This window comes from Rattus norvegicus, chromosome 3 (assembly GCF_021556685.1).
Source record: "Rattus norvegicus strain SHRSP/BbbUtx chromosome 3, alternate assembly SHRSP_T2T, whole genome shotgun sequence".
NCBI lineage: Eukaryota > Metazoa > Chordata > Mammalia > Rodentia > Muridae > Rattus > Rattus norvegicus.
The window spans coordinates 146,875,677-146,895,661 of NC_141536.1; the positions used below are offsets into that span (position 1 = coordinate 146,875,677).

A 19,985-nucleotide genomic window follows, 5' to 3' on the forward strand; every position below is an offset into this window, starting at 1 on the left:
CTGAATGGTACCAACATTTCAGAGAAGCCCCTTACTCTTCTGCACTAAGAACAAACAGAAGCTAGATGGCTTCTACAGCCTGCAGCGGGATGAGGTAACTGCTCACTTTAGTCCTTCTTCTCCACTGGAGCCCGAAAGGGGGCGATGTGGGTAATCGCGCTTCGCGCGGCCCTCTGGGACGGCTGCGCACGCGCAGCTTCCGGCTCCAGGCTTCGAGATTTATTTGACGCTGTCCACTCGGTTCCATCAGAAGTCTCGGGTCAGACGCGCCGCGCAGGCGCAGTGGTCCCTTCGGCTGGGGAATTATTTGACGCCACCGCCCCTGGCAGTCGGAAGTTGCTTGAACGGAGCTCAGCCGGCCGGCCAAGCGACCGGTTTTCGTCGTCCCCTGGGCGCCCTGTGAGAGTCACTGACGGGTGGAAGGACTGACCGCCAGTGGAGGGCCGGCCGGGGCAGTGGCAGCGCGGGCCGGATGGCGCGGGTCGCGTGAGGCGGCAGGCCGAGTGCGGCCCGCGGTGCGCCCGCCCAGCGATGCGGGCCCCGCCCGTCGCCTCAGGTACGCGGCGGCCGGCGCGGTGCGGCCGGACCCTCCCCTCTCGCCGTGTTGTTTTTTTTTTTTTTTTTTTCCCTCAGCAGCCACTGAGGCGGGGGCTCTCTCCACCTCCAGTGCTCCGGGGGCCGGGCGTTGGCAGGCGCATTCCTGGGCTCTGAAGTGGACGCACCGGGCGCGGGAGCACAGTCCTGGCCCGCGGCTTCTGCCGGGTGTGAGCGAACCCAGGAGGGTCGGACTGGCGGAGCGCTCCCCTTGGCTGCCTGGGGACAGGGGCGGGTCTGGAGTGGTGACCGCAAATCCGGGGAGAATGCGGTCCACTGAAGGGGCTGGTGGAGTTGCTGCCGTCCGGTGAGGATGCTCTTGCCCGGGGCACGGTGACGCTTGGAGAGTAAACAGCCACCCTCCTTAAGCGCTTGCAGTCCGCCAGGCCCAGGCCAGATGGGGAACTTCAACACCCTGCACGGCAGGACTGTTACCCCATTCTACGGACCAGGCAACCGAGGCCCGGAGCGCTCGGGCGCCTTTGGTGCCCAAGGTCATATAGCTGGGTAATTTGAACTCAGGCAGCCTTGACAGTCCAGTCCAGGTTCTTAACAATTAGGTCATTGGATCTCCAACTTTGATGCAAAGTGAGGTAAAATCACTTGGAGTTTTGAAAAGATTCCTGGTTCCATAGCACCCCAAACTAGTTAAGCCACCATGCCTAGAGGGTAGGGGGAGACAAATCCCGGTATCTTTCTAGTATTTGCCTTTCCGGAACTCCCCTAGTGGTTCTGGGGTATAGTAAGGTTTGGCAGTTGTGAGAGCGTGTAATCTCAGAGGTCCGAGTGTGTCTCTCCAGCTATGTGTGCAGGAGGATGCTTGTTAAAAGTGCGGATACCACTGGCAGAGATTCATATTGTCACTCCCTTCCCCCCAGCGCGCTCTTGTTCTATTGCTGGAACTCTCCATTTTTCTGCCTCAGCCTCCTGAGTGCTGGGATGGTATCTGTTGTCAGGAGAGAGCTTTTCCTTAGGTCCACTGACTACCACCCCTTTGATAGGTAGGCCTCCTTGAGGGTGAGATGTAATTAGGGATACTTAGTCAGCTGAGCTTTTAAAAAATGTATACATTCCTTGCAAAAACTGTTGGTTTGCAGTTTTCCTTAATATACAGCACTCGTGGTTTCTCTAGCCTCTGGACTTTTGCATGTACTATTCTTTCTTCAAGACTGTCCTCCGTGTTTTCTCAGCACCCTACCCAAATACATACACTTTCTCATACGCATCATTTCTGTCTGCTGCCTAGCTCTCAACCTTCCCTTCAAGAACCTTTGCCACCCGTGAACCCTGCCCACCTTTGCGTTATCGTAGAGTAGCTCACATATTTTATTTTTCTGTCTTGTAGTTCTAGCTCTTCTATAATGTTTAGATGTCAGGGACCATGTTTTATTGGAGTACTTTGACACAGAGGCTGACAAACCTTTTTTTTTTTTTTTTTTTTTCTTTTTTTTGGAGCTGGGGACTGAACCCAGGGCCTTGCGCTTGCTAGGCAAGCACTCTACCGCTGAGCTAAATCCCCAACCCCTGACAAACCTTTTTTAAACACAGTGTTTAGTCCCTTTATGTCACAGACCTCATGCTGCAGAGACATCTGTTTTCTATTTTTGTAAAAGGTATTTGATGTTCTTAGCCTAAGGGTTTTTTTCCTTAGGAATACTCTGGGTAGATTTATTCATTTATTCAGCAGATGAATAAAATGTTGAATTCTTACCCGTGACAAGGTGCTGTGTGCAAGACTATGTTCTAGCAACATTGATTGGTTTAGCTGGGTGAGGTGGCACATACCTTTAATCCCTGCACTCAGGAGGTAGAAGCAGGTGGATTTCTGTGAGTTCAAAACCAGCCTGCCCTGCACAGTGAGTTAGTACCAGGATAGCCAGGGTTTCATACAGAGGCCTGTCAAAAAAACAAAACAAAACAAAAAAAAAAAAACAAACCAAAAACCCCTCCACCCAACCAGTCAACACACACAAAACAAAACAAAAACATTGATAAATTTTCATGTTAACTTCCATATCAGACAATCAGTTCTATAGTGAGAGACTTTTTACTGCCATTGGGGTTTTGCATGTAGTCTTTCCTCATTGTGTAAAAGGAGTATTGATTGTCTAAATGTTATTGCCTTGTGAGTATGTATCAACACAAGCAGATGGGATAGCTCTCATTTACAGTTCATCCCATTTGACGGGAGACAGTAAAACTTTATATCAGAGCAACTGACAAACTAGATATAGTTTATTACATAATGTCTGAGCTGCCATTGCTGCCCATGCTTACCAATTTTTTTTTTTTCTTTTTTCTTTTTTTTTTTTTTGGAGCTGGGGACCGAACCCAGGGCCTTGTGCTTGCTAGGCAAGCGCTCTACCACTGAGCTAAATCCCCAACCCCATGCTTACCAGTTTTAAAGGAAGTCAATGCAATAATTCAGACTGCTTTTGTTTTTAGTACCTCCCCTTTTTTTGTTAATTTATTTTTATGTGTATGGGCATTCTGATTGCGTGCATCTATGTGCACTCTTTGGGTGTCTGGTGCTTGCAGAGGCCAGAAGAAGGTACCACATCCTTTGGAACTGAAGTTACAGAGGGTTGTGAGCTTACATGCAGTCGCTGGAACTTAACATGGGTACTCTGCCAGAGCTGTCAATAAGTGCCCTTAACCACTGAGTCAGTTCTCTAGTTCTTTATTCTTGGTTATTCTTTTTTTTTTTTGGTTCTTTTTTTTCGGAGCTGGGGACCAAACCCAGGGCCTTGCGCTTCTTAGGTAAGCGCTCTACCACTGAGCTAAATCCCCAGCCCCTATTCTTGGTTATTCTTAAAGCCATAGTAGACTAATGAGATTAAATATTATAAGGTCATTATGAAGAAGTTTGTCGACAATGAAGATTCCCCCATTCCTGTCTTTTTATATTGGTACTGGGGGTTCAGTACAGAACCTTCTATACAAGTGTTGTACCACTGTGTCTTCATTCCCATTTTATTTGTGTGTGTGTGTGTGTGTGTGTGTGTGTGTGTGTGTGTGTGTGTGTGTTTCTTTTTTTTTTTTTCTGAATAGGGTTTCACTTTGTAGCCCTTGCTACATAACCTAGAAATGGTTATGTATCTCATGATGTCCTTGAACTCAGAAAGGTTTATATGTCTCTACCTCCTGAGGGATTAAAGGCATGTGTTACCATACATGGCTATATTTTTTATTTTGAAACAAAGTCATAAAAAGCTACCTGGGTTGACCTTGAACTTAGATTATAGCTTAAGCAGGCTTTCAACTTACGGTTCTCCTGGCTCAGCTTCCTAAGTAGATGGGATTGTAGGCCAGTACTAGCATGCCTAGATGAGTTATTTCTCCCTAGTTGAATGTCAAATATGTAGATTGAATAAGTACACATTTCATAAAGTAATTGTTACAGTATAATATTGTTAGAGGAAGATTCTCCTGTCTTATTCTTATATACGGTTTGCTTAGTTTTTAGACTAAGGCTAATAGAGAAGGTGATGGGATGAAAGGTGTTAAATTCAGCCTCTCGAGAAACTTGCCCTTGTTCTCTAATCAGATACGAACAGAGTATCCAGTTCTGGTCTTAGCATATGGAAGAAACTCAGTTTTTTTTAAGCTTGAAGGTTAAAGTTAAAGTCTTTAGTTGGCTTTAACGTCTCTAGTGTATGTGTGAAAATGTTCACATGTTCAGTTAGTGACCAAAGTCACAGTAACCTATGACTTTGGCAAGAATTCTGCCTGAATGGAGGGACCCGTCAGTATTGTTCTAGACATGTACAAAGGTCTTTTAGACAGATTGAGCGATTCTTGTGATATAAGATAAAGTTTTAAGCTGGCTGTTGTGCTCACACCTATAATCTCCGATAAGGCAGGCAGATTGGGACAAGTTTGAGGCCACCCTGAGGTGTATAGTGAGAGCCTGTCTTACCTCCTTTTCTAAAGATGTTTTAGAAGTAGTGTCTACACAGTTTAGTTTTAACTTTTTATAGATAACTCGTGCCTAAAGCTTCTAGTATACTCAGGACTGGAAAAACAGACCTTTTTCCTCTAGACTGTGTCCCTCATGTGACATTCTTTTGTTGGGAGACAATTGGGAAAGCTGAACTGTATAATCTGTATCTAAGTATGTAAGATTAGAACTGTAAGATTAGAACATTTGGTATGTGACGTCCATTTTGTTACAGAACTGGAGGTATTGAGTGTAGGATACAGCTTCTGAACTTAAGGAGTTCTGTAGCTAGGATTGTGATAAAAAGTATATAGTATCTTAAGCATCCCTGTGAAATAGAATTTTCTGTCATGTCCGATGAGTCCAGTACACTGTGTACTAGTTTTGTGTGCCTACTAAGCACTTTAAATGCAGTAAAGGAACTGAGTTCTAAATGTATAGTTAATGTATAGTTACCCATGCCAGTAGATATGACAGATACTAGGAATATCAGTTCCGAACAGTTGTGATAGTTCTGGCTGGGGGCTAGGAGTATATTTACATTTCTTTCATAGACTAGCAAAAACCATCTTTTTCTTTTCTTTTTTTTTAAATCTCTGGGAAGAAATGCAGGCAGAACTTGTCTCTCTCCTGTAATTCAAGAGCTTGATAGGACCCTTAGCAGTTACAGTCTAGTGCATAGGAGACACCATTTCCTCTCCTTTTTTTTTTTTTTTAAAGTGCCAGCTTGATGGATGTTTGCCTTGTGGAGTCATTAAGACCACAACAGAATTAAGAAATGTGGTCCTTTGGTCATAACATTATATGGATGAGTTCAGATGCACTTGTACTTTAAGATCTAATGACACTTTATTTATGTGGCACACTGCTACCCTTTACTGTTTTAACATATACCTTTGTATTTCCTGAAGTATGTTGTTAGACTGTTTATTTGAGCCTTCTCCTTCTCGAGTCACTCGAGATAAGCACTGAGGTGCTCACCTGGTTTTAGAAACAGGGAGACTGTGAAAGTAAACGTAGAGTGACTTGTCCAAGGTCATATGTGAGACACAGAGTCAGAAGCATTGGACCTTGAGGCGAGAGGTAGAGTTTCTTGTCCCAATGTTGCATTTACCTAATGTGACCCTGAACGAGTTGTAGTCTTATTTGTGTCCTTTCCTTTTTTTTTTTTTTCGAAGCTGGGGACCGAACCCAGGGCCTTGCGCTTGCTAGGCAAGTGCTCTACCACTGAGCCAAATCCCCAACCCCTTTGTGTCCTTTCTTAATGGCTAGTATGTCTTTCTAACTTAAACAGCCTAAGGTAGTTGTTGGAATAAAATGAAGTAACCTGTGAAAGTTCTTGGAAATTGGTCAGTAACAGTTACACAAAGGCACATTATTATCAAGTCAAGATCTCTGGTAGTTCTAATCTGCTGCCTTGTAGCTGATCACATCATTGATCATATTAAATGTTATTTTGTTATGATGTCTCATTGGTTTCTATCTTAATCATTATAAAACTTTCTCTTGGTCATTGTGTTCTGTTTATATCTGCATACCTAAATCCTAGGACAAACTGATAATACAGGTGTTTAATGATATTTGCTTAGTGATATAACCGATATCTAGATTTATTTCAGGAAGTTTGCAAACAATTGTTCTTATAGTGTGACTTGAAGCTCCTTGGGAATAGTTTGTTACTGTGGTACTCACTGTGTTTGCTGTATACAGTACATATGATGACTATTGTTTGAGTCAGTTGATGTGACTAATATTAGGTTGTGGCCTTTGTGGGCCACCACTGTATTGATTGTTTTGGTTATTGTTATTTAGACTGAACTTACATATGGAGTGCTTATGAGCTGTAAGCTGGTAAGCCTCACAAGGTCAAACAATGACAACCTTTAGAGAAGGTACTTGGAAAAGGGTCCATGTGGAGTAGAGAAGGAAACTAGGGATCAACTGGTGCACTTTATCTTGTTCCTCTAGTATTTACTTCTGGCACAACTCCCACAGCTGCACACTCTAATATCAGATCATGTATAGAGGTGCGGTGACAGTCTTGAACCCACATGAACCCCCGCATTATCTCTCCATTGGTATTTAGGAAGTGGATTTACTGACTTCTTCCCAGATGATTATTCAGGCCCTGTATTACACCCACTAGTTCTGACAGATAAGGTGTGTAGAATCTTCTGGAACATTGTACAGGGATGCTGGTGGTGTGATTGCATAAGGGGAGATGCATAGTACCTCTAAGTATATCTTCCTGGGAGGGTAGCTTCTGGTTTAATTTTCTGTATCCCATATCTGGGACTTTTTTTGTTGCAAAGTTTTAGTTCATGTGGACACAGTCTATTCCTAGTTTTCTGCTTTTATTTTTTAATTGTGTGAGTGTATGCTATTGTGCATGTTTGGTTAGAGGACAACTTGTAGGAGTCAGTTCTCTCCTTTCACCACGTGGATCCTGTGGGTTGAATTTAGGTCCTTAGCCTTGCTGAGTCATCTCACAGGCCTTGCCTCCAGTTTTTACTGAATTAATTATAATCCTGCCTTTCAAAGTCTTTCAAAATTGGGCATTGCTTATGTTTTAAAAATTATTTAAATTAATGGAAAAAAGTATTTTTTTCTTGAGTCAGGGTCTCACTTCAAGCCTGGAATTCACTATGTAGACCAGGCTGGCCTGAACTCACACAGATGGGCCTGCTTCCACTTTCTCAGATTAAAAGCATATACCACCATGTCTGGCCTTTTTTCAAATAAAATTCTATTACTGTCTACAATATAATCTTTTCCCCGTTCTACTCTGAGCATCTTGTTCCAGATGTGGATTTGTTTTAAAACATTAGAAAAAGTGTGTGTGCGTGCGTGCGTGCGTGCGTGCGTGCGTGTGTGTCCGTCCATCCATCCGTCTGTCTGTCTGTCTGTTTGTCAGTGGTTGTATATGCTGTAGGCTGCAGGTACCCAGGGAGGCTAGAAGAGAGTATCAATGTCAGATTCCTAGAGATTGATACAGGCAGTTGTGACCTGCTTAATATGGGTGCTTGGGTTTGAACTCAGGTCCCTTCGAAGAGTGGTAAGTGTTTTTACCCGCTGAGCCATTTCTCTAGTCCTGTTTATTTTTTTCTTATTTTTTAATTTTTTTTTTTAAATAGAAGGATCTTACTGTGTAGCCTATGGTAGCTTTGAACTCGCAGTCTTTGCCTTGGTTTTTGAAGTGTTAGAATTACAGGTGTGGGCCATTATACTCTGTTCCCTGTTCTTACTGTCTTTTTTTTTTTTTTTTTTTTTTTTTTTGGAGCTGGGGACCGAACCCAGGGCCTTGCGCTTGCTAGGCAAGCGCTCTACCGCTGAGCTAAATCCCCAACCCCTCTTACTGTCTTTTATGGTTGACTTTCATTCCTATCTACCCCCTTTTCTTGTAATCAGTATCCAATTTGTATGCTCCATATCCTTCTTGTACCCTGAACCTACCAGGCTTTCAGTTCACTCTCTTTGTATCAAAAGTAGTCTTTTCCCTGAATTTTTATGGTTGCTTATAATTTTCACATCTTGTGCCTTAATGTCCCAGTTTGCATCATAGTTATTATGTGTTAAACTACAACCTAATTGAAAACAGGATGTGGATCTCTTAGTCATCTCCTTGGTGTTAACACTGTCTATTGTATGTAATAGATGGTTAATAACTATTGAATGAGTCAGCTTGGTGATCTCTTTCTTTTGTTTGTTTGTTTTTCTCTATAGGATTTCACTGGGTAGTCCTGGCTGTCTTGGAATTCACTCTGTAGACCTGGCTTGCCTCTCAAACTCACAGGGCTCTGGCTCTGAAGGGCTGGGATTCAAGATGTGCATAATCACAACCTGACTCAATTTGGTGGTTTCTATGAGTGACTGAATTGTCACAAGTAATCAGGATGCTGACATTTTTATTAATTCTCTGTCATGGAGATTAGCATAAATTTATTGCGTTAATTATAGTAATAGTACTACTTTCTTTCATCTTTCATAGTACCTCTTACCTTTCATCTTTATAATCTGAAGTCATACATGTTCGCCTAGTTGTTATTATGATATATATTTTGCTCCAGTTAATAGCAATCATTTATTGGTTCCTTACTATTAACTAGGACAAGCCCCAAATATACTTCTTAATTCTTTAATTCTCCCAACACCAGTGAAACAGGCTATTCTCCCTCGAGGTTTTGTTTTTGTTTTTGTTTTTACAGTTTTGGGTGCTCAGACACAGGGGACAAGTAACTTTTTAGGGACAGAGATAGCTTAGGTTAAGAGCACTTGGAGCTTTTATAGAGGAACCATATTTGGTTCTTAGCACCACAGAGCTGCCAACAACCATTTGTAATTCCAGTTTCAGAGGACTTGACACCCCTTTCTATCCTCTTTGGGCATTGCATGTACAAGCTGTATAGACAGACATACATGCAGGCAAAACAAACAAGCATATAAAACAAAAATAAATCTTTAAAAAAAAATGACCTCATGTTCTAGCTTAAACCTACTGAATCAGAATTTCTAAAGTTGAGGCACAGGAAATTGCATTTTCCAGCCAAAATGTTATAGATAATTTTTATGTGTATATGAGATTTGATAGCTATTATAACTTTTTGAAATTAAAAAAATTGCCTTCTTAAAACTTTCATTCCAGCCAGGCATGGGAGTGCACACCTTTAGTCCCAGCACTCAGGAGGCAGAGGCAGGCAAATCTCTGTGAGTTCCAGACCAGCTTGGTCTACAAAGTGAGCCCAGGACAGCCAGGGCTTTTACACAGAGAAACCCAATCTAGATAAACAAAAATAACACCCCTCCCCCCAAAAAACACCTTTTGTTCCTTGTAATGATAATTTGTAATATCAATTTTAACTATTTTCTTTTAATATTTGGAGATGTAGTTTTATAATAACTTAGCTTGAAGTATATATAAAATTTGAAATATATATAATAGTATAACATTTTGGACATTCTTTAGTAAAACAGATGGGATATTTACTAAACTCTTTTTCCCTGCTGGTGCAGCAAACCTTGACATTCTCAAATATCTAATATGCAGTGTATGTAAGGAGTTGAGGTTCCCACTGAAGACTGAAATTACCTGTGGAGAACCTATGCATAACTATTGAGTAGTTGAATCTCTATAAGCAGATCAATAGAGTCTCAGAACAGGGAGGAGCTGCTTTTGGAGTCAAAATTTTAGCAAAAGGAAATATCTGGGCTGAACTCTGAAGGGTGAAACTTCATCAGATAGGTTAAAGTTACCAGTAGGAGTGGCAAAAACAGTTGTAGAGAGTTGGTGGAATTGGTAGACGAGCAGTTATCACTCGTCCTTTGAAGCTGTAACTTGGAGGCAGGGAGTCACAATGCTGTAAGCAAGTTTCAAGGCCTGGCATTGTGGCTCAGTGGTAGAGGAGTTGCCTAACATGTACAGAGCCCTGGGTTTGATCCCTAGCATAGTATGTAGACAATTTCAGTTAGATTTCTAGCAAGTTTTATTTATACATTTTTTTGAATTAGAGAAAACCCATACATTCTATATAAAAGGACAATGCCTAGAATAGCCAATAAATACTTTAAAATGAATGATGGGGAGATGTTCTTTGCAATTATAAAAGATTCTGTAAAGCTACTGGAATTGAATCATGTTATTGGCATAGTACATGACAAAATGTTACTTCAATTTAATGAGATAAGGATTTTTTAGATTGAAAATTCATACAATGTATTCTGATTATGGTTCCCCTCCCTCATCTTCCAGATCCTCCCTACCTCCTGATCCATCTAACTCCATGCCTTTATTTTCTTTCTTTCTTTCTTTTTTTTTTTTCTTTTCTATTTTTCGGAGCTGGGGACCGAACCCAGGGCCTTGCGCTTGCTAGGCAAGCGCTCTACCACTGAGCTAAATCCCCAACCCCTTTATTTTCTTTCTTTAGAAAACAAACAGACAAATAAAAAAGGGAAACACACCAGAATATAAAAGGCCAAAACAAAATGAGAAACCATAAGAAACACAGACACAAATAAAACCTATAAAACACAAAATCTTGCTTGTAATATACAAGCAGAAGACTAGTAGCATAAAAATGCCCAGTCATAGCAATGAGACAAAAACAATTCCACACAAACATCATTGGGTTGGATTTTGTTTTGGACATGGGGCCTACTGTTGAGTGTGGTTAATACACCTTGTGAGACTCCATTGGAGAACACTGGTTTTTCCATTACAAGCTGTTGATAGTTGGAGAGAGACACCCACTTCTGGTCAGTGTGCAGAGAGTGAGAATCTTTGGGGACACTCAGTTCTAAATGGGATGTCTTCATTAAATCCTCTCCTCATCATTTATAGAAGTAAATTCCAGATGAGCAAAAAGCTTGAGTGTGAAGAATGTTGAAGGAAAACCTCAGAGACTGTAGCACACATAAAGTTGCACTTAGCATCTTAGACACTCCATCTCACATTCACTTTGTCTTTGAAGGGGAAATGTCCTTATGTTGTGGGAGAGTCTGGCTCTGATTTTTCCTCTGTGTGTGTGTGTGTGTGTGTGTTGCGTGTATATTTGTGTGTGTGAGCTTTCTTTCCAGTACTGCTGTTTTAAATCTAGGGCCTTGAGCATGCTAGGCAAGTATTCTATCACTGATATATAGTCTCGGACTCTCCCTGTATTTAAAAAAATTTTTCTGAGACAGGTCTTGCTAAACTGTGTAGGCCAACCTTGAATTTACCCAGAAGCAGGGGAGCTCTGTAGTGAAGGTGCTCATACAACTACCTCTCAGGAGCTATCTTGTCACTTGATCTCACCATGAAGCCTTTAGGTAGCTCAGAACACTTAGAAATGTTTTAAAAATTACTTTTTAATTATACACTTTTGTGTGGGGTATGTATATAGGAATGCCAGTGTTGTGGAGGCCACCAGAGGGTTTACTTAGATTCCCTTGAAATGGAGTTATAAGAAGTGAGCCACCTGCTGAAAGTGTTGGTCCTCTGGAAGAGCAGCAAGCACTCCTAACCTTTGAGTCCTTCTAGTTACATCTTTTTTTTCTGAAACATGTTTTCTAGAATCAGTGTGTTGCCACCCATTTTATTATGCTGCCTAGTGTAAATCTTTTTTATTAGCAATAAACATAATTTAACATGTGTAACTGTTTTGTCTTTTCAGATGCCATTTGGATAGTACTTTAGTGGCACAATGTACTCTGAGTGGCGGTCACTACATTTGGTGATTCAGAATGATCAAGGCCATACCAGTGTGCTACACAGCTATCCAGAAAGTGTTGGACGAGAGGTGGCGAATGCAGTGGTCCGTCCTCTTGGGCAGGCATTAGGTACCTCTTCAGTGGCTGGTAGTGAGAGTTTGTTAAAAACTGACAAAGAAGTAAGTGTTTCTTCATTTCATTCTATTGTTTGAAAATATGCATTGATTACTAAAAAAACTTATTTAATGTGTACTTTTTAAAAAGTAATAAAAGTAGTTTTATTACGCTTAAGTCTGTATCTGTATATAGTTTGTGTGAGCATGTATGTATACATGGGTGCTTGTGAAAACCAGGGTTGTTGGATTCCTGTGCAGCTGGTGTTAGCAGCAGTTGTGACCCATCTGGCATGGTTGATAGGATTCAGACTTGGGTCCTCTGCGGAACACTGTGCATTGTTACAGTGTTGACTTTCTAATGATTGCTGCCCGATGTAGTAGTGAAAGTTCTGTTTTTATCTCATTTGCATTCTGTGCTGGGACTCGGGCCTATGGGAGATAAAAAGAAAGGGTTGTGCCGTTTTTGCTGCTACGGCTTCTCATTGGCCCCTTCCATGTGAGCTGACTGGTTGAGACAGAGAATCAAGTGTCAGACCCGTAAGTGCTAGGCTCAGTTTTCAGATTTCCTTTTCTGTTTCTGTTTGGAAGTCCCTGTCTTAGTTAGGTGATAAAACACCATAACCAAAAGCAGCTTGGGGAGGAAAGAGATTATTTAACTTGCATATCCAGAATCACAGTCCAAGGGAAGAACTCAAGCAGTGCAGGAACCTGGAGGCAGGAGCTGACGCAGAGGCCATAGAGGGGTGCTGCTTACTAGTATGCTCCTCATGACTTGCTCAGCCTGCTTTCTTAGACTACCAGCCTAGGGTAGCACCACCTACAATGAGTTGGGCCCTCCCCATCAGTAATTAAGAAAAAAATTTCAACTAAGGTTACCTCCTTGAAGATGACTATACCTTGTGTCAAGCTGACATAAAACTAGCTAGCATAGCCCCCTTCCCTGCTTATAGGTAGACACTGACTGAAAGCCTCACTTATGTCAGATTTTCCAAACTACACATATGTGCTGAGCTTGAGCTCTCCTGTGTCCCTTACTCTGCCTGTTATCTAGCCTAGCTTCCACGTTTAAGGGGGATACAGAACAACGATGCCCTTCTGGTTGTAAGCCAGGGTAGTTGGAATTGGGTTTGGAATTGCTGTTCCTAAATTTGCTGTTCAAAGGGTTTCTAGAATAACTTGTTTTGGAACTGGTGTTCTGTTCCTGGGGTCAGGGCAGTTAGCTGACATAAAACCTCAGTGGGAAGTTGTAAAGGAATCCTGAGAATGGCAGGATTCTGTGTAGGGTTAGAACTCTGTTTAAGAAAGGTCATGCTTTTTTTTTTTTTTTTTTTTTTTTTGTAGCAGGGTTTCACTGTATCCCTGGCAGGCCTAGAATTCACTTTGCAGGCCATATTGGGCTTGAATTTACAGAGATCCTCTTGCCTCTGCCTCCCAAGTGCTGGGATTATAGGTGTGCCTTACCCTACTATTATTGTTATTATTATCATTGTTATTACTATTAAAGATAAGGTCTTATTCTATAGATCAGATTGACCTAGAGCTCACTCTGTAACCAGAATAGTGTCAAATTTGCAGTCATTCTCCTGTCTCAGCTTCTCAAGTGTTGGGATTACAGGGGTAAGCTGCTGTGTCTCGCTCTTCTTATTTTGATCATTCATGAAGCTTCAGATGTGACTGAAACTAAAGCCTACAGCCGCAGAGGCAGTTTGTTCATCCTCCCTTGCCCAAGGATCGCTAAAGGTTGAAGTCCCTCAGTCTTGGTAGTTTTCTCATTAAAGGACTACATAAGCCCTGACACCTTCTCTGGCTTTAGTTCTGATCTTTTGCTGCCTTTTCTCTAGATGAGATGGCATATACAGAGATAGAAAGTGACCTAGTAACGCCCTTGGTTATTGTCCTTATTGCCCTCAGAAGATTATGGGAAGGTACTTTGTTTTCAAGTTTTATTTATTATTGTTTATGTTGGGGGTGGGGGACAGGGATGCATGTGTGCCATGGTGCACATTCAGAGATTAGAGGACAAATTTTGGAAATCAGGTCTTTTCTTCTACTTCTGGTCCTTAGAATCAAACTCAGGCTATCAGATACATATCAGCAATGGTTTTACCCTTTGAGTCATCAAGGGTATTTTTCCTTTAGTACAATTATAATTTAGAACAATTTAGAACAATTTAACTGCTATGACATTATCCCAAAGATAACTTGTCTTTTTTCTTTCATCTAATAATGAGGGACCTATAGCTCCTTTAAGATTTCTTTTTTGGGCCTGGGGAGATGACTGTATAACTCGGGTTGCTTTGAACTTGAGGTCTTAGTTGGTAAAGTGTTGTGCAGTCCAGCTGTAATCCACCGTGGTCTACATAGAAAGTTCTAGGCCAGACAGAGCCACATAGCGGAATGCATGCAAAAACAGAAGCAAAAAAAAAAAAAAAAAAAACAAATCAAAACAAACCAACCAACAAATAAACAAAATCCGTCAAAACAACCTAAAACAGTATAGTGGCATGTACTTCAGTCACTGTTATGCCAGCACTGGGCATAAAGAGACAGGAGGATTTCTGGGTCTCACAGCTAGCATAGCCCAATCACAAGACCCAGGTCAGTGACACACATGTCTCAACAAGCAAGGTGGTCAGTACCTGAGCAGTGAAACCTAAGGTTGACCTCTGGCATCTACACACAGGCACAGGCACACATGCATGTACCCACGTGTACATGAACACATCCACACTCTCTTTTCTTGTGTGGCTTAACATGCAACATTTCCTGCTCTGAGTATGTCACAACCTCAGTGTGGTGACAGTTACTTGTTGCAACTAACCATTCATTTTCTACCTTTAGTTTTTTGTAGGTGTTTTTGAGCTAAAGTTTTTAAGCTTTGGCAGACGTAGGCAAGAGAATCCTGAGTGTCAGGACAGCTAGGACTATCTAACAAGACACTGTCTCAATTCCACATATCTTCTACCTCCAAAATTCAATATATGTATATATTTCATCAGATTCGTATCTAGCAAACCTTTAAAGTATTTTTGAATCCTAAATTCTTTTTTTATTAGATTTTTTTAAATTTACATTTCAAATGTTCCCTTTCCCAGTTTTTCCTGTCCATCCCATTGCCTCTCCCCCTTCTTCTTCTTCTTCTTTTTCTTTTTTTTTTTTTTTTTTTCTCGGAGCTGGTGACCGAACCCAGGGCCTTGCACTTGCTAGGTAAGCGCTCTACCACTGAGCTAAATCCCCAACCCCTCTCCCCCTTCTTCTATGACGGTGTTCCCCAATAACCCCTCCCTTCCCACCTCCCTACCCTAACATTCCCCATTCCCCTAAGGCGGGGTGCAGCCTTTGCAGGACCAAGGGCTTCTCCTCCTATTGGTGTCCAACCAGGCCATCCTCTGCTACATATGCAGGTGGAGCCATGGGTCAGTCCATGTGTACTTTTTGGGTAGTGATTTAGTCCCTGGGAGCTCTGGTTGGTTTGTAAGTCCTAAATTCTGTCCAACAAACTGACTATACTTTTTGTCTTTATGTTGTTTACAGATAATTGCCCGTTGTTGTTGTTGTTGTTGTTGTTGTTGTTGTTGTTGTTATTGAGATAGGATCTTTGTGTTAGTTCAGGCCGTCTTAGGCTCATTGTGTAGCTCAGACTTTCTTGAACTTGAGATCTCCCCGCCTTAGCACTTGGGAGTGCTGGCAACATCAACCACGCCTGGCCTAAATAAAAGCTTTGGCAAGGTTGGCTGGTATATCTCAGTAGTTGAGTGCTTCCTTGTTGTGTTTAGCACTCTGGGTTTAATCCCTAGTACCACCAAATAGCAGCAGCAACAACATGAACTTGGTATGGCCTTTGGTAAGCCAGTACCCTTTCCCCAAATAATTTCAGAACCTTCATTCTGTTATTGTCTTGTGTGGTATTTGGGCCACTTATAAATCTGGCCATTCTATATCCTACAGACTGTTATGTCTTCATCTTTGTCCATTAGAATTTCTTGCCAAATTTCCTGTTAAAGATAAGATACCCTGATTCCAAAAACACCTGTTAGTGGTTTAGTGAGACATTTCAAAATTTGTGGTTGGAAAACTGGGTTCATGTTTCTCATTGAAAGACAAGGTTCATTTTCAGCTTCACTATGTATGAACCAATAGTGGACTGAATTACTGAAATATGCTAAGTTTTATTTTTCGGATGTACCCTCTCATTAGGGCTATGGTGATAGTGGCTTTTATGAAGGTACTTTTTAACCTGCAGTGACTGTACAATTGTCAGCTCTTATCATAATGAGCCTGCTAGAAAAGCTTATCTGGCTTGACTTAGTCTGTTTGAGCAGCCTGGTTCTCAGTGCTCACACAGCCCCTTTTATTATTAAATGTTTACTGATAATCTGCTTAGTATTTGCCCCAGAATTATATCTAGAATTCACATAAACATCTAGGCTTTGGTGTCTAGGCTATAGCTTCACTTTTCTTTTCCAAATTGGGAGTTTTTTTTTCCCCTTTCTCTTAGTATCTTATTTCTTGTAGCACTTCAGTAAGTGGTCAGATGAAGTGTGACTAGATGCCTGGTTAAGACCTTTTCCATTCGGTCCCTCACCTCTGTGAGTTCTCACCTGTCCATTGTAGTGTAGTGGTTTTTTGTTTTGTTTTGTTTGTTTTTTGGCAGAGAAAACAAGTTATATAATAAGTTGAATGATTCATTTTCCTGTCATTTGTTCCTGTTTCATAATCTGAGAATGGAATATAATTGAAATGATTTCTTAAATGATACACATTTATATATGTAAATTGAGTAGAATAAAAATCCTGTATTTTCTTTTTTAAAGATGTATTTATTATATAGTTTTTATGTATATGGGTCTTTTATCTGTATGCACATTTATAAACCAGAAGAGAACATTGGATTCCATAGGACCATAGTTACAGATGGTTGTGAGCCACCATGTGGATGCTGGGAATTGAATTCAGGACTTCAGGAAGAGTAACCAGTGTTCTTAACTGCTGAGCCATTCCTCCAGCTCCTGCATTTCCTATTTTTCTATTTCCAATGTCTACAAGAAATTGAAAGGATCATTTTACAGAGTGAATGGTAATGATATCAAAGAGGTAAAACATACATAGGCATAATATTTAAAAATAATAAATTTAATTTCTTCTGAAATTTGCTTGTCAAAGGCAACATTGATATGTCTACAACATAGTAAGTATGTCTATATTAAATTTGATGTATATGTTGAGATGATCGTATCTTCAATTCTGGGCACTAAAAGATGTTGAATTTTAAATTAATCTAGTGAGATACAGATAAAGATCTATAGTCTTTTCGAATGTTTTCTTTTGCTTAGGTAAAATGGACCATGGAAGTAATTTGCTATGGACTGACCCTTCCATTGGATGGAGAGACTGTAAAATATTGTGTTGATGTATATACAGATTGGATTATGGCTTTGGTGTTGCCAAAAGATTCTATTCCATTACCAGTTATTAAAGAACCTAATTTATATATTCAAAGTATATTAAAACATCTACAAAATCTTTTCGTACCAAGGTAAGTTGGAACTAACTATCTGGTCATCATCAAGATCATAAAAAATAATATTTATAGTTACTTTATTAAGTATAAAAGCCGATTTTATTGTTAGTCCTTTGAACTTTATTCATTCACTTATGGGTTCTATAAAAATGAATAAAAGAGGTAGGCTTACGAGATCATGTAACGTTTACCAAGAGGTTTTTCTTCGTTTGTTTTTGAGTTTGATGGCATCTCACTGCATAGCCCAGACTGGTTATGAACTTGCCGTGTAGCCCATGTTGATCTAGACTCATTATCTTCCTGTTTTAGTTTTTTGAGTTCTGAAATTACAGTTGTGTAATCTTGGATTTAGCACAAGTTTTAAATAGATGTGTCTTTATTTTAAATACTTTTTGGCCTTGTTTCTGAGATGTTGGATATTAAAATTTGGTGATGGTGACATATTTCTTTTCCTGTTTAAACATTTTTTGGGGGTGGGGCTGGCCAGATGGCTCAGTGGGTAAAGGTGCTTGCCACCAAACCTGGTGTATTGCTGAATGAAGTCATGGCATTTGAGGAAATCGCGCTTTGGTTTTTACTTTTCTCTCTTGAAAAGTATGATTGTAAGTTGTTTTGCTGTTTGATAGTTTTTTCCTCGGGGTGTGGGGGGAGAAAGGGAGAGTGTGTGTGTATGTGTGTGTGTGTGTGTGTGCGCGCGTGTGTGTACACAGGTCAGTGAAGTCTGAAAGGCACTAATTCAAGTATTAGAGTTCTCTCGACCAGTGATAATATATGAAGACTAGGTGAATGTTTTCAATGCTTTATATTGGAACTTCTGATTTAATCTTCTGTTACTAGAAGTTTCAGTTTACAATTTTTAGATAGTCATCAAATTGTCATTAGCGCTTTCTTAATTAGTTGTGTTTACATAAACTGATTCTCAAAGTGGAGGAAACTGCTTTTATCTTTTGTTAGAGATTGAGTTAATATGATTTTCTCTTTTGCCCATTAGTTTATTTTTTTATAATTGAATGAAAAATGTATTATCTGTTGAAACTGATTGGAGTTTTAATTGCTTAGATATATTACATTATAAGAAATGCAGTATCTATCTTTTCTGGTCCCTGTGTACATGTCTCCTAAAGCAGTGCTCTGCTTTTTTTTTGTAAAAAGCTAGCTAATAAATGTTTCTCCTTAGATCTGTGTTAGAGCAGGAAAGCAGACATTACATTCCTACTACTAAATTAAGAAATAAGAACTTTACTTACAAAGGCAGCTGGGGAGATGACTCAGCAGTTAAGAGCACTGGCTGATTTTCCCACAGGACCTGGGTTTGATTACCAGCACTTCATATGGTGGCTCACAACTATCTATATAACTCTAGTCCAAAGTATATCATGTGTTTTTCTGGAATCCATGGGCAAGGCACACACTTGGAACATAGACATACCTGCAGGCAGGATGCCAACATAAAAATTAAACAAACAAATAAACGAACAAATAGAGTGTTACTAAGGCAGGTGCTAGTCAAGTTCTCACAGGTTTACTAGTGCCCATTCTGAGGTTTTTCTGAAAACCACAGTCACTTTTGAGATGGAAGAAAATCTCATTTATTTTTTATATAAAGACTACCCTATTTCTTCTAGTTTTAGGAACTTGAATTCCGTTCTTGAATTTAGGCTTTTTGAGTGAGGCTAAGGAACCAGAGGATACCTGGAAAGAGTTGCCACTGTGGGGAGCATGCACTGTAATAGCCACCTCAAAAGAATGTCAGCTCCAGAGCTGATTTCATATATATACAGTTCTTTTTTCTTTGCTCTTCCTCGAGTAAGGCAGAACAGGCACATGCTTGAGCTGTGTGGCATTTTATGGATGGGCTTCAGCTCTAGATGGATGCAGGATGGACACCCCCCCTCCCTGTGTATGTCGTCCTGATCCATGCACACATGTAAATGTGCCCACATGCAGAGGTCAGAGGAGGAAATTGGGTGTCTTCCTCTATTGCTTTCTGCTTCACTCCCTTGAGACAGGGCTTTTTGTTGAACCAGAAGCTTGCCATTTCAGCTAAGCTGCCTGGGAGTTGAGCTTTTAGAACCCACCCAGCTCTACCCTACGATGCTGGGCTACAGGTACACACAGCCATGCCCAGCTTTTCTTTTCTTTCTTTCTTTTTTTTTTTTTTTGGTTCTTTTTTTTTTTTCGGAGTTGGGGACGAACCCAGGGCCTTGCGCTTCCTAGGCAAGCGCTCTACCACTGAGCTAAATCCCCAACCCCATGCCCAGCTTTTCATGTGAGTGCTAGGGATTTGAACTTAGGCCTTACATGTTTGTACAGCGAATGATCTAATCTATTAAGCCATTTCTCTGGCCCAGTTCTGACTTCTTGCGGGAACATTTAGTTGGTTGTGTGATTTGTCTGTAACTTTAGGGTAAGGTCCAGCTTTCTGGGTCATGACCCAGGTTTGAGGAGTGGAAATTCTAGGAGTAGATGATTTGCTGATATTACTTAAAATTCTCCAGCTTTTCATGTCAAGTCACAATTTATAGAAATTTGTCTTTATATTTTCTATCAGTATTGTGTTCGGTTTCTCATGGGAAATCTGGAGCCCATCTGACTAGTCGTTAAAACTGTCCTTTAAATTCTCAGGTTGTGC

General features: G+C 40.7%; 1 protein-coding gene across 12 annotated transcripts in view; it reads left to right on the forward strand.

The window, feature by feature from the left end:
• Positions 1–327: 327 nt before the first annotated feature.
• Ralgapb (Ral GTPase activating protein non-catalytic subunit beta) overlaps positions 328–19,985 on the forward strand; it is an 89,039-nt gene continuing 69,381 nt past the window's right edge. For 7 of the 12 annotated variants that reach the window (XM_087653435.1, XM_087653436.1, XM_087653437.1 and 4 more), the window contains exons 1-3: positions 328–556; positions 11,680–11,895; positions 17,166–17,368. Coding sequence is in view for 8 of the 12 variants with exons in the window: in XM_087653427.1 (XP_087509553.1) it covers positions 11,710–11,895; positions 17,166–17,368 (389 nt within the window). In the remaining 4 variants the exon portion in view is untranslated. 12 annotated transcript variants of the gene reach the window in all.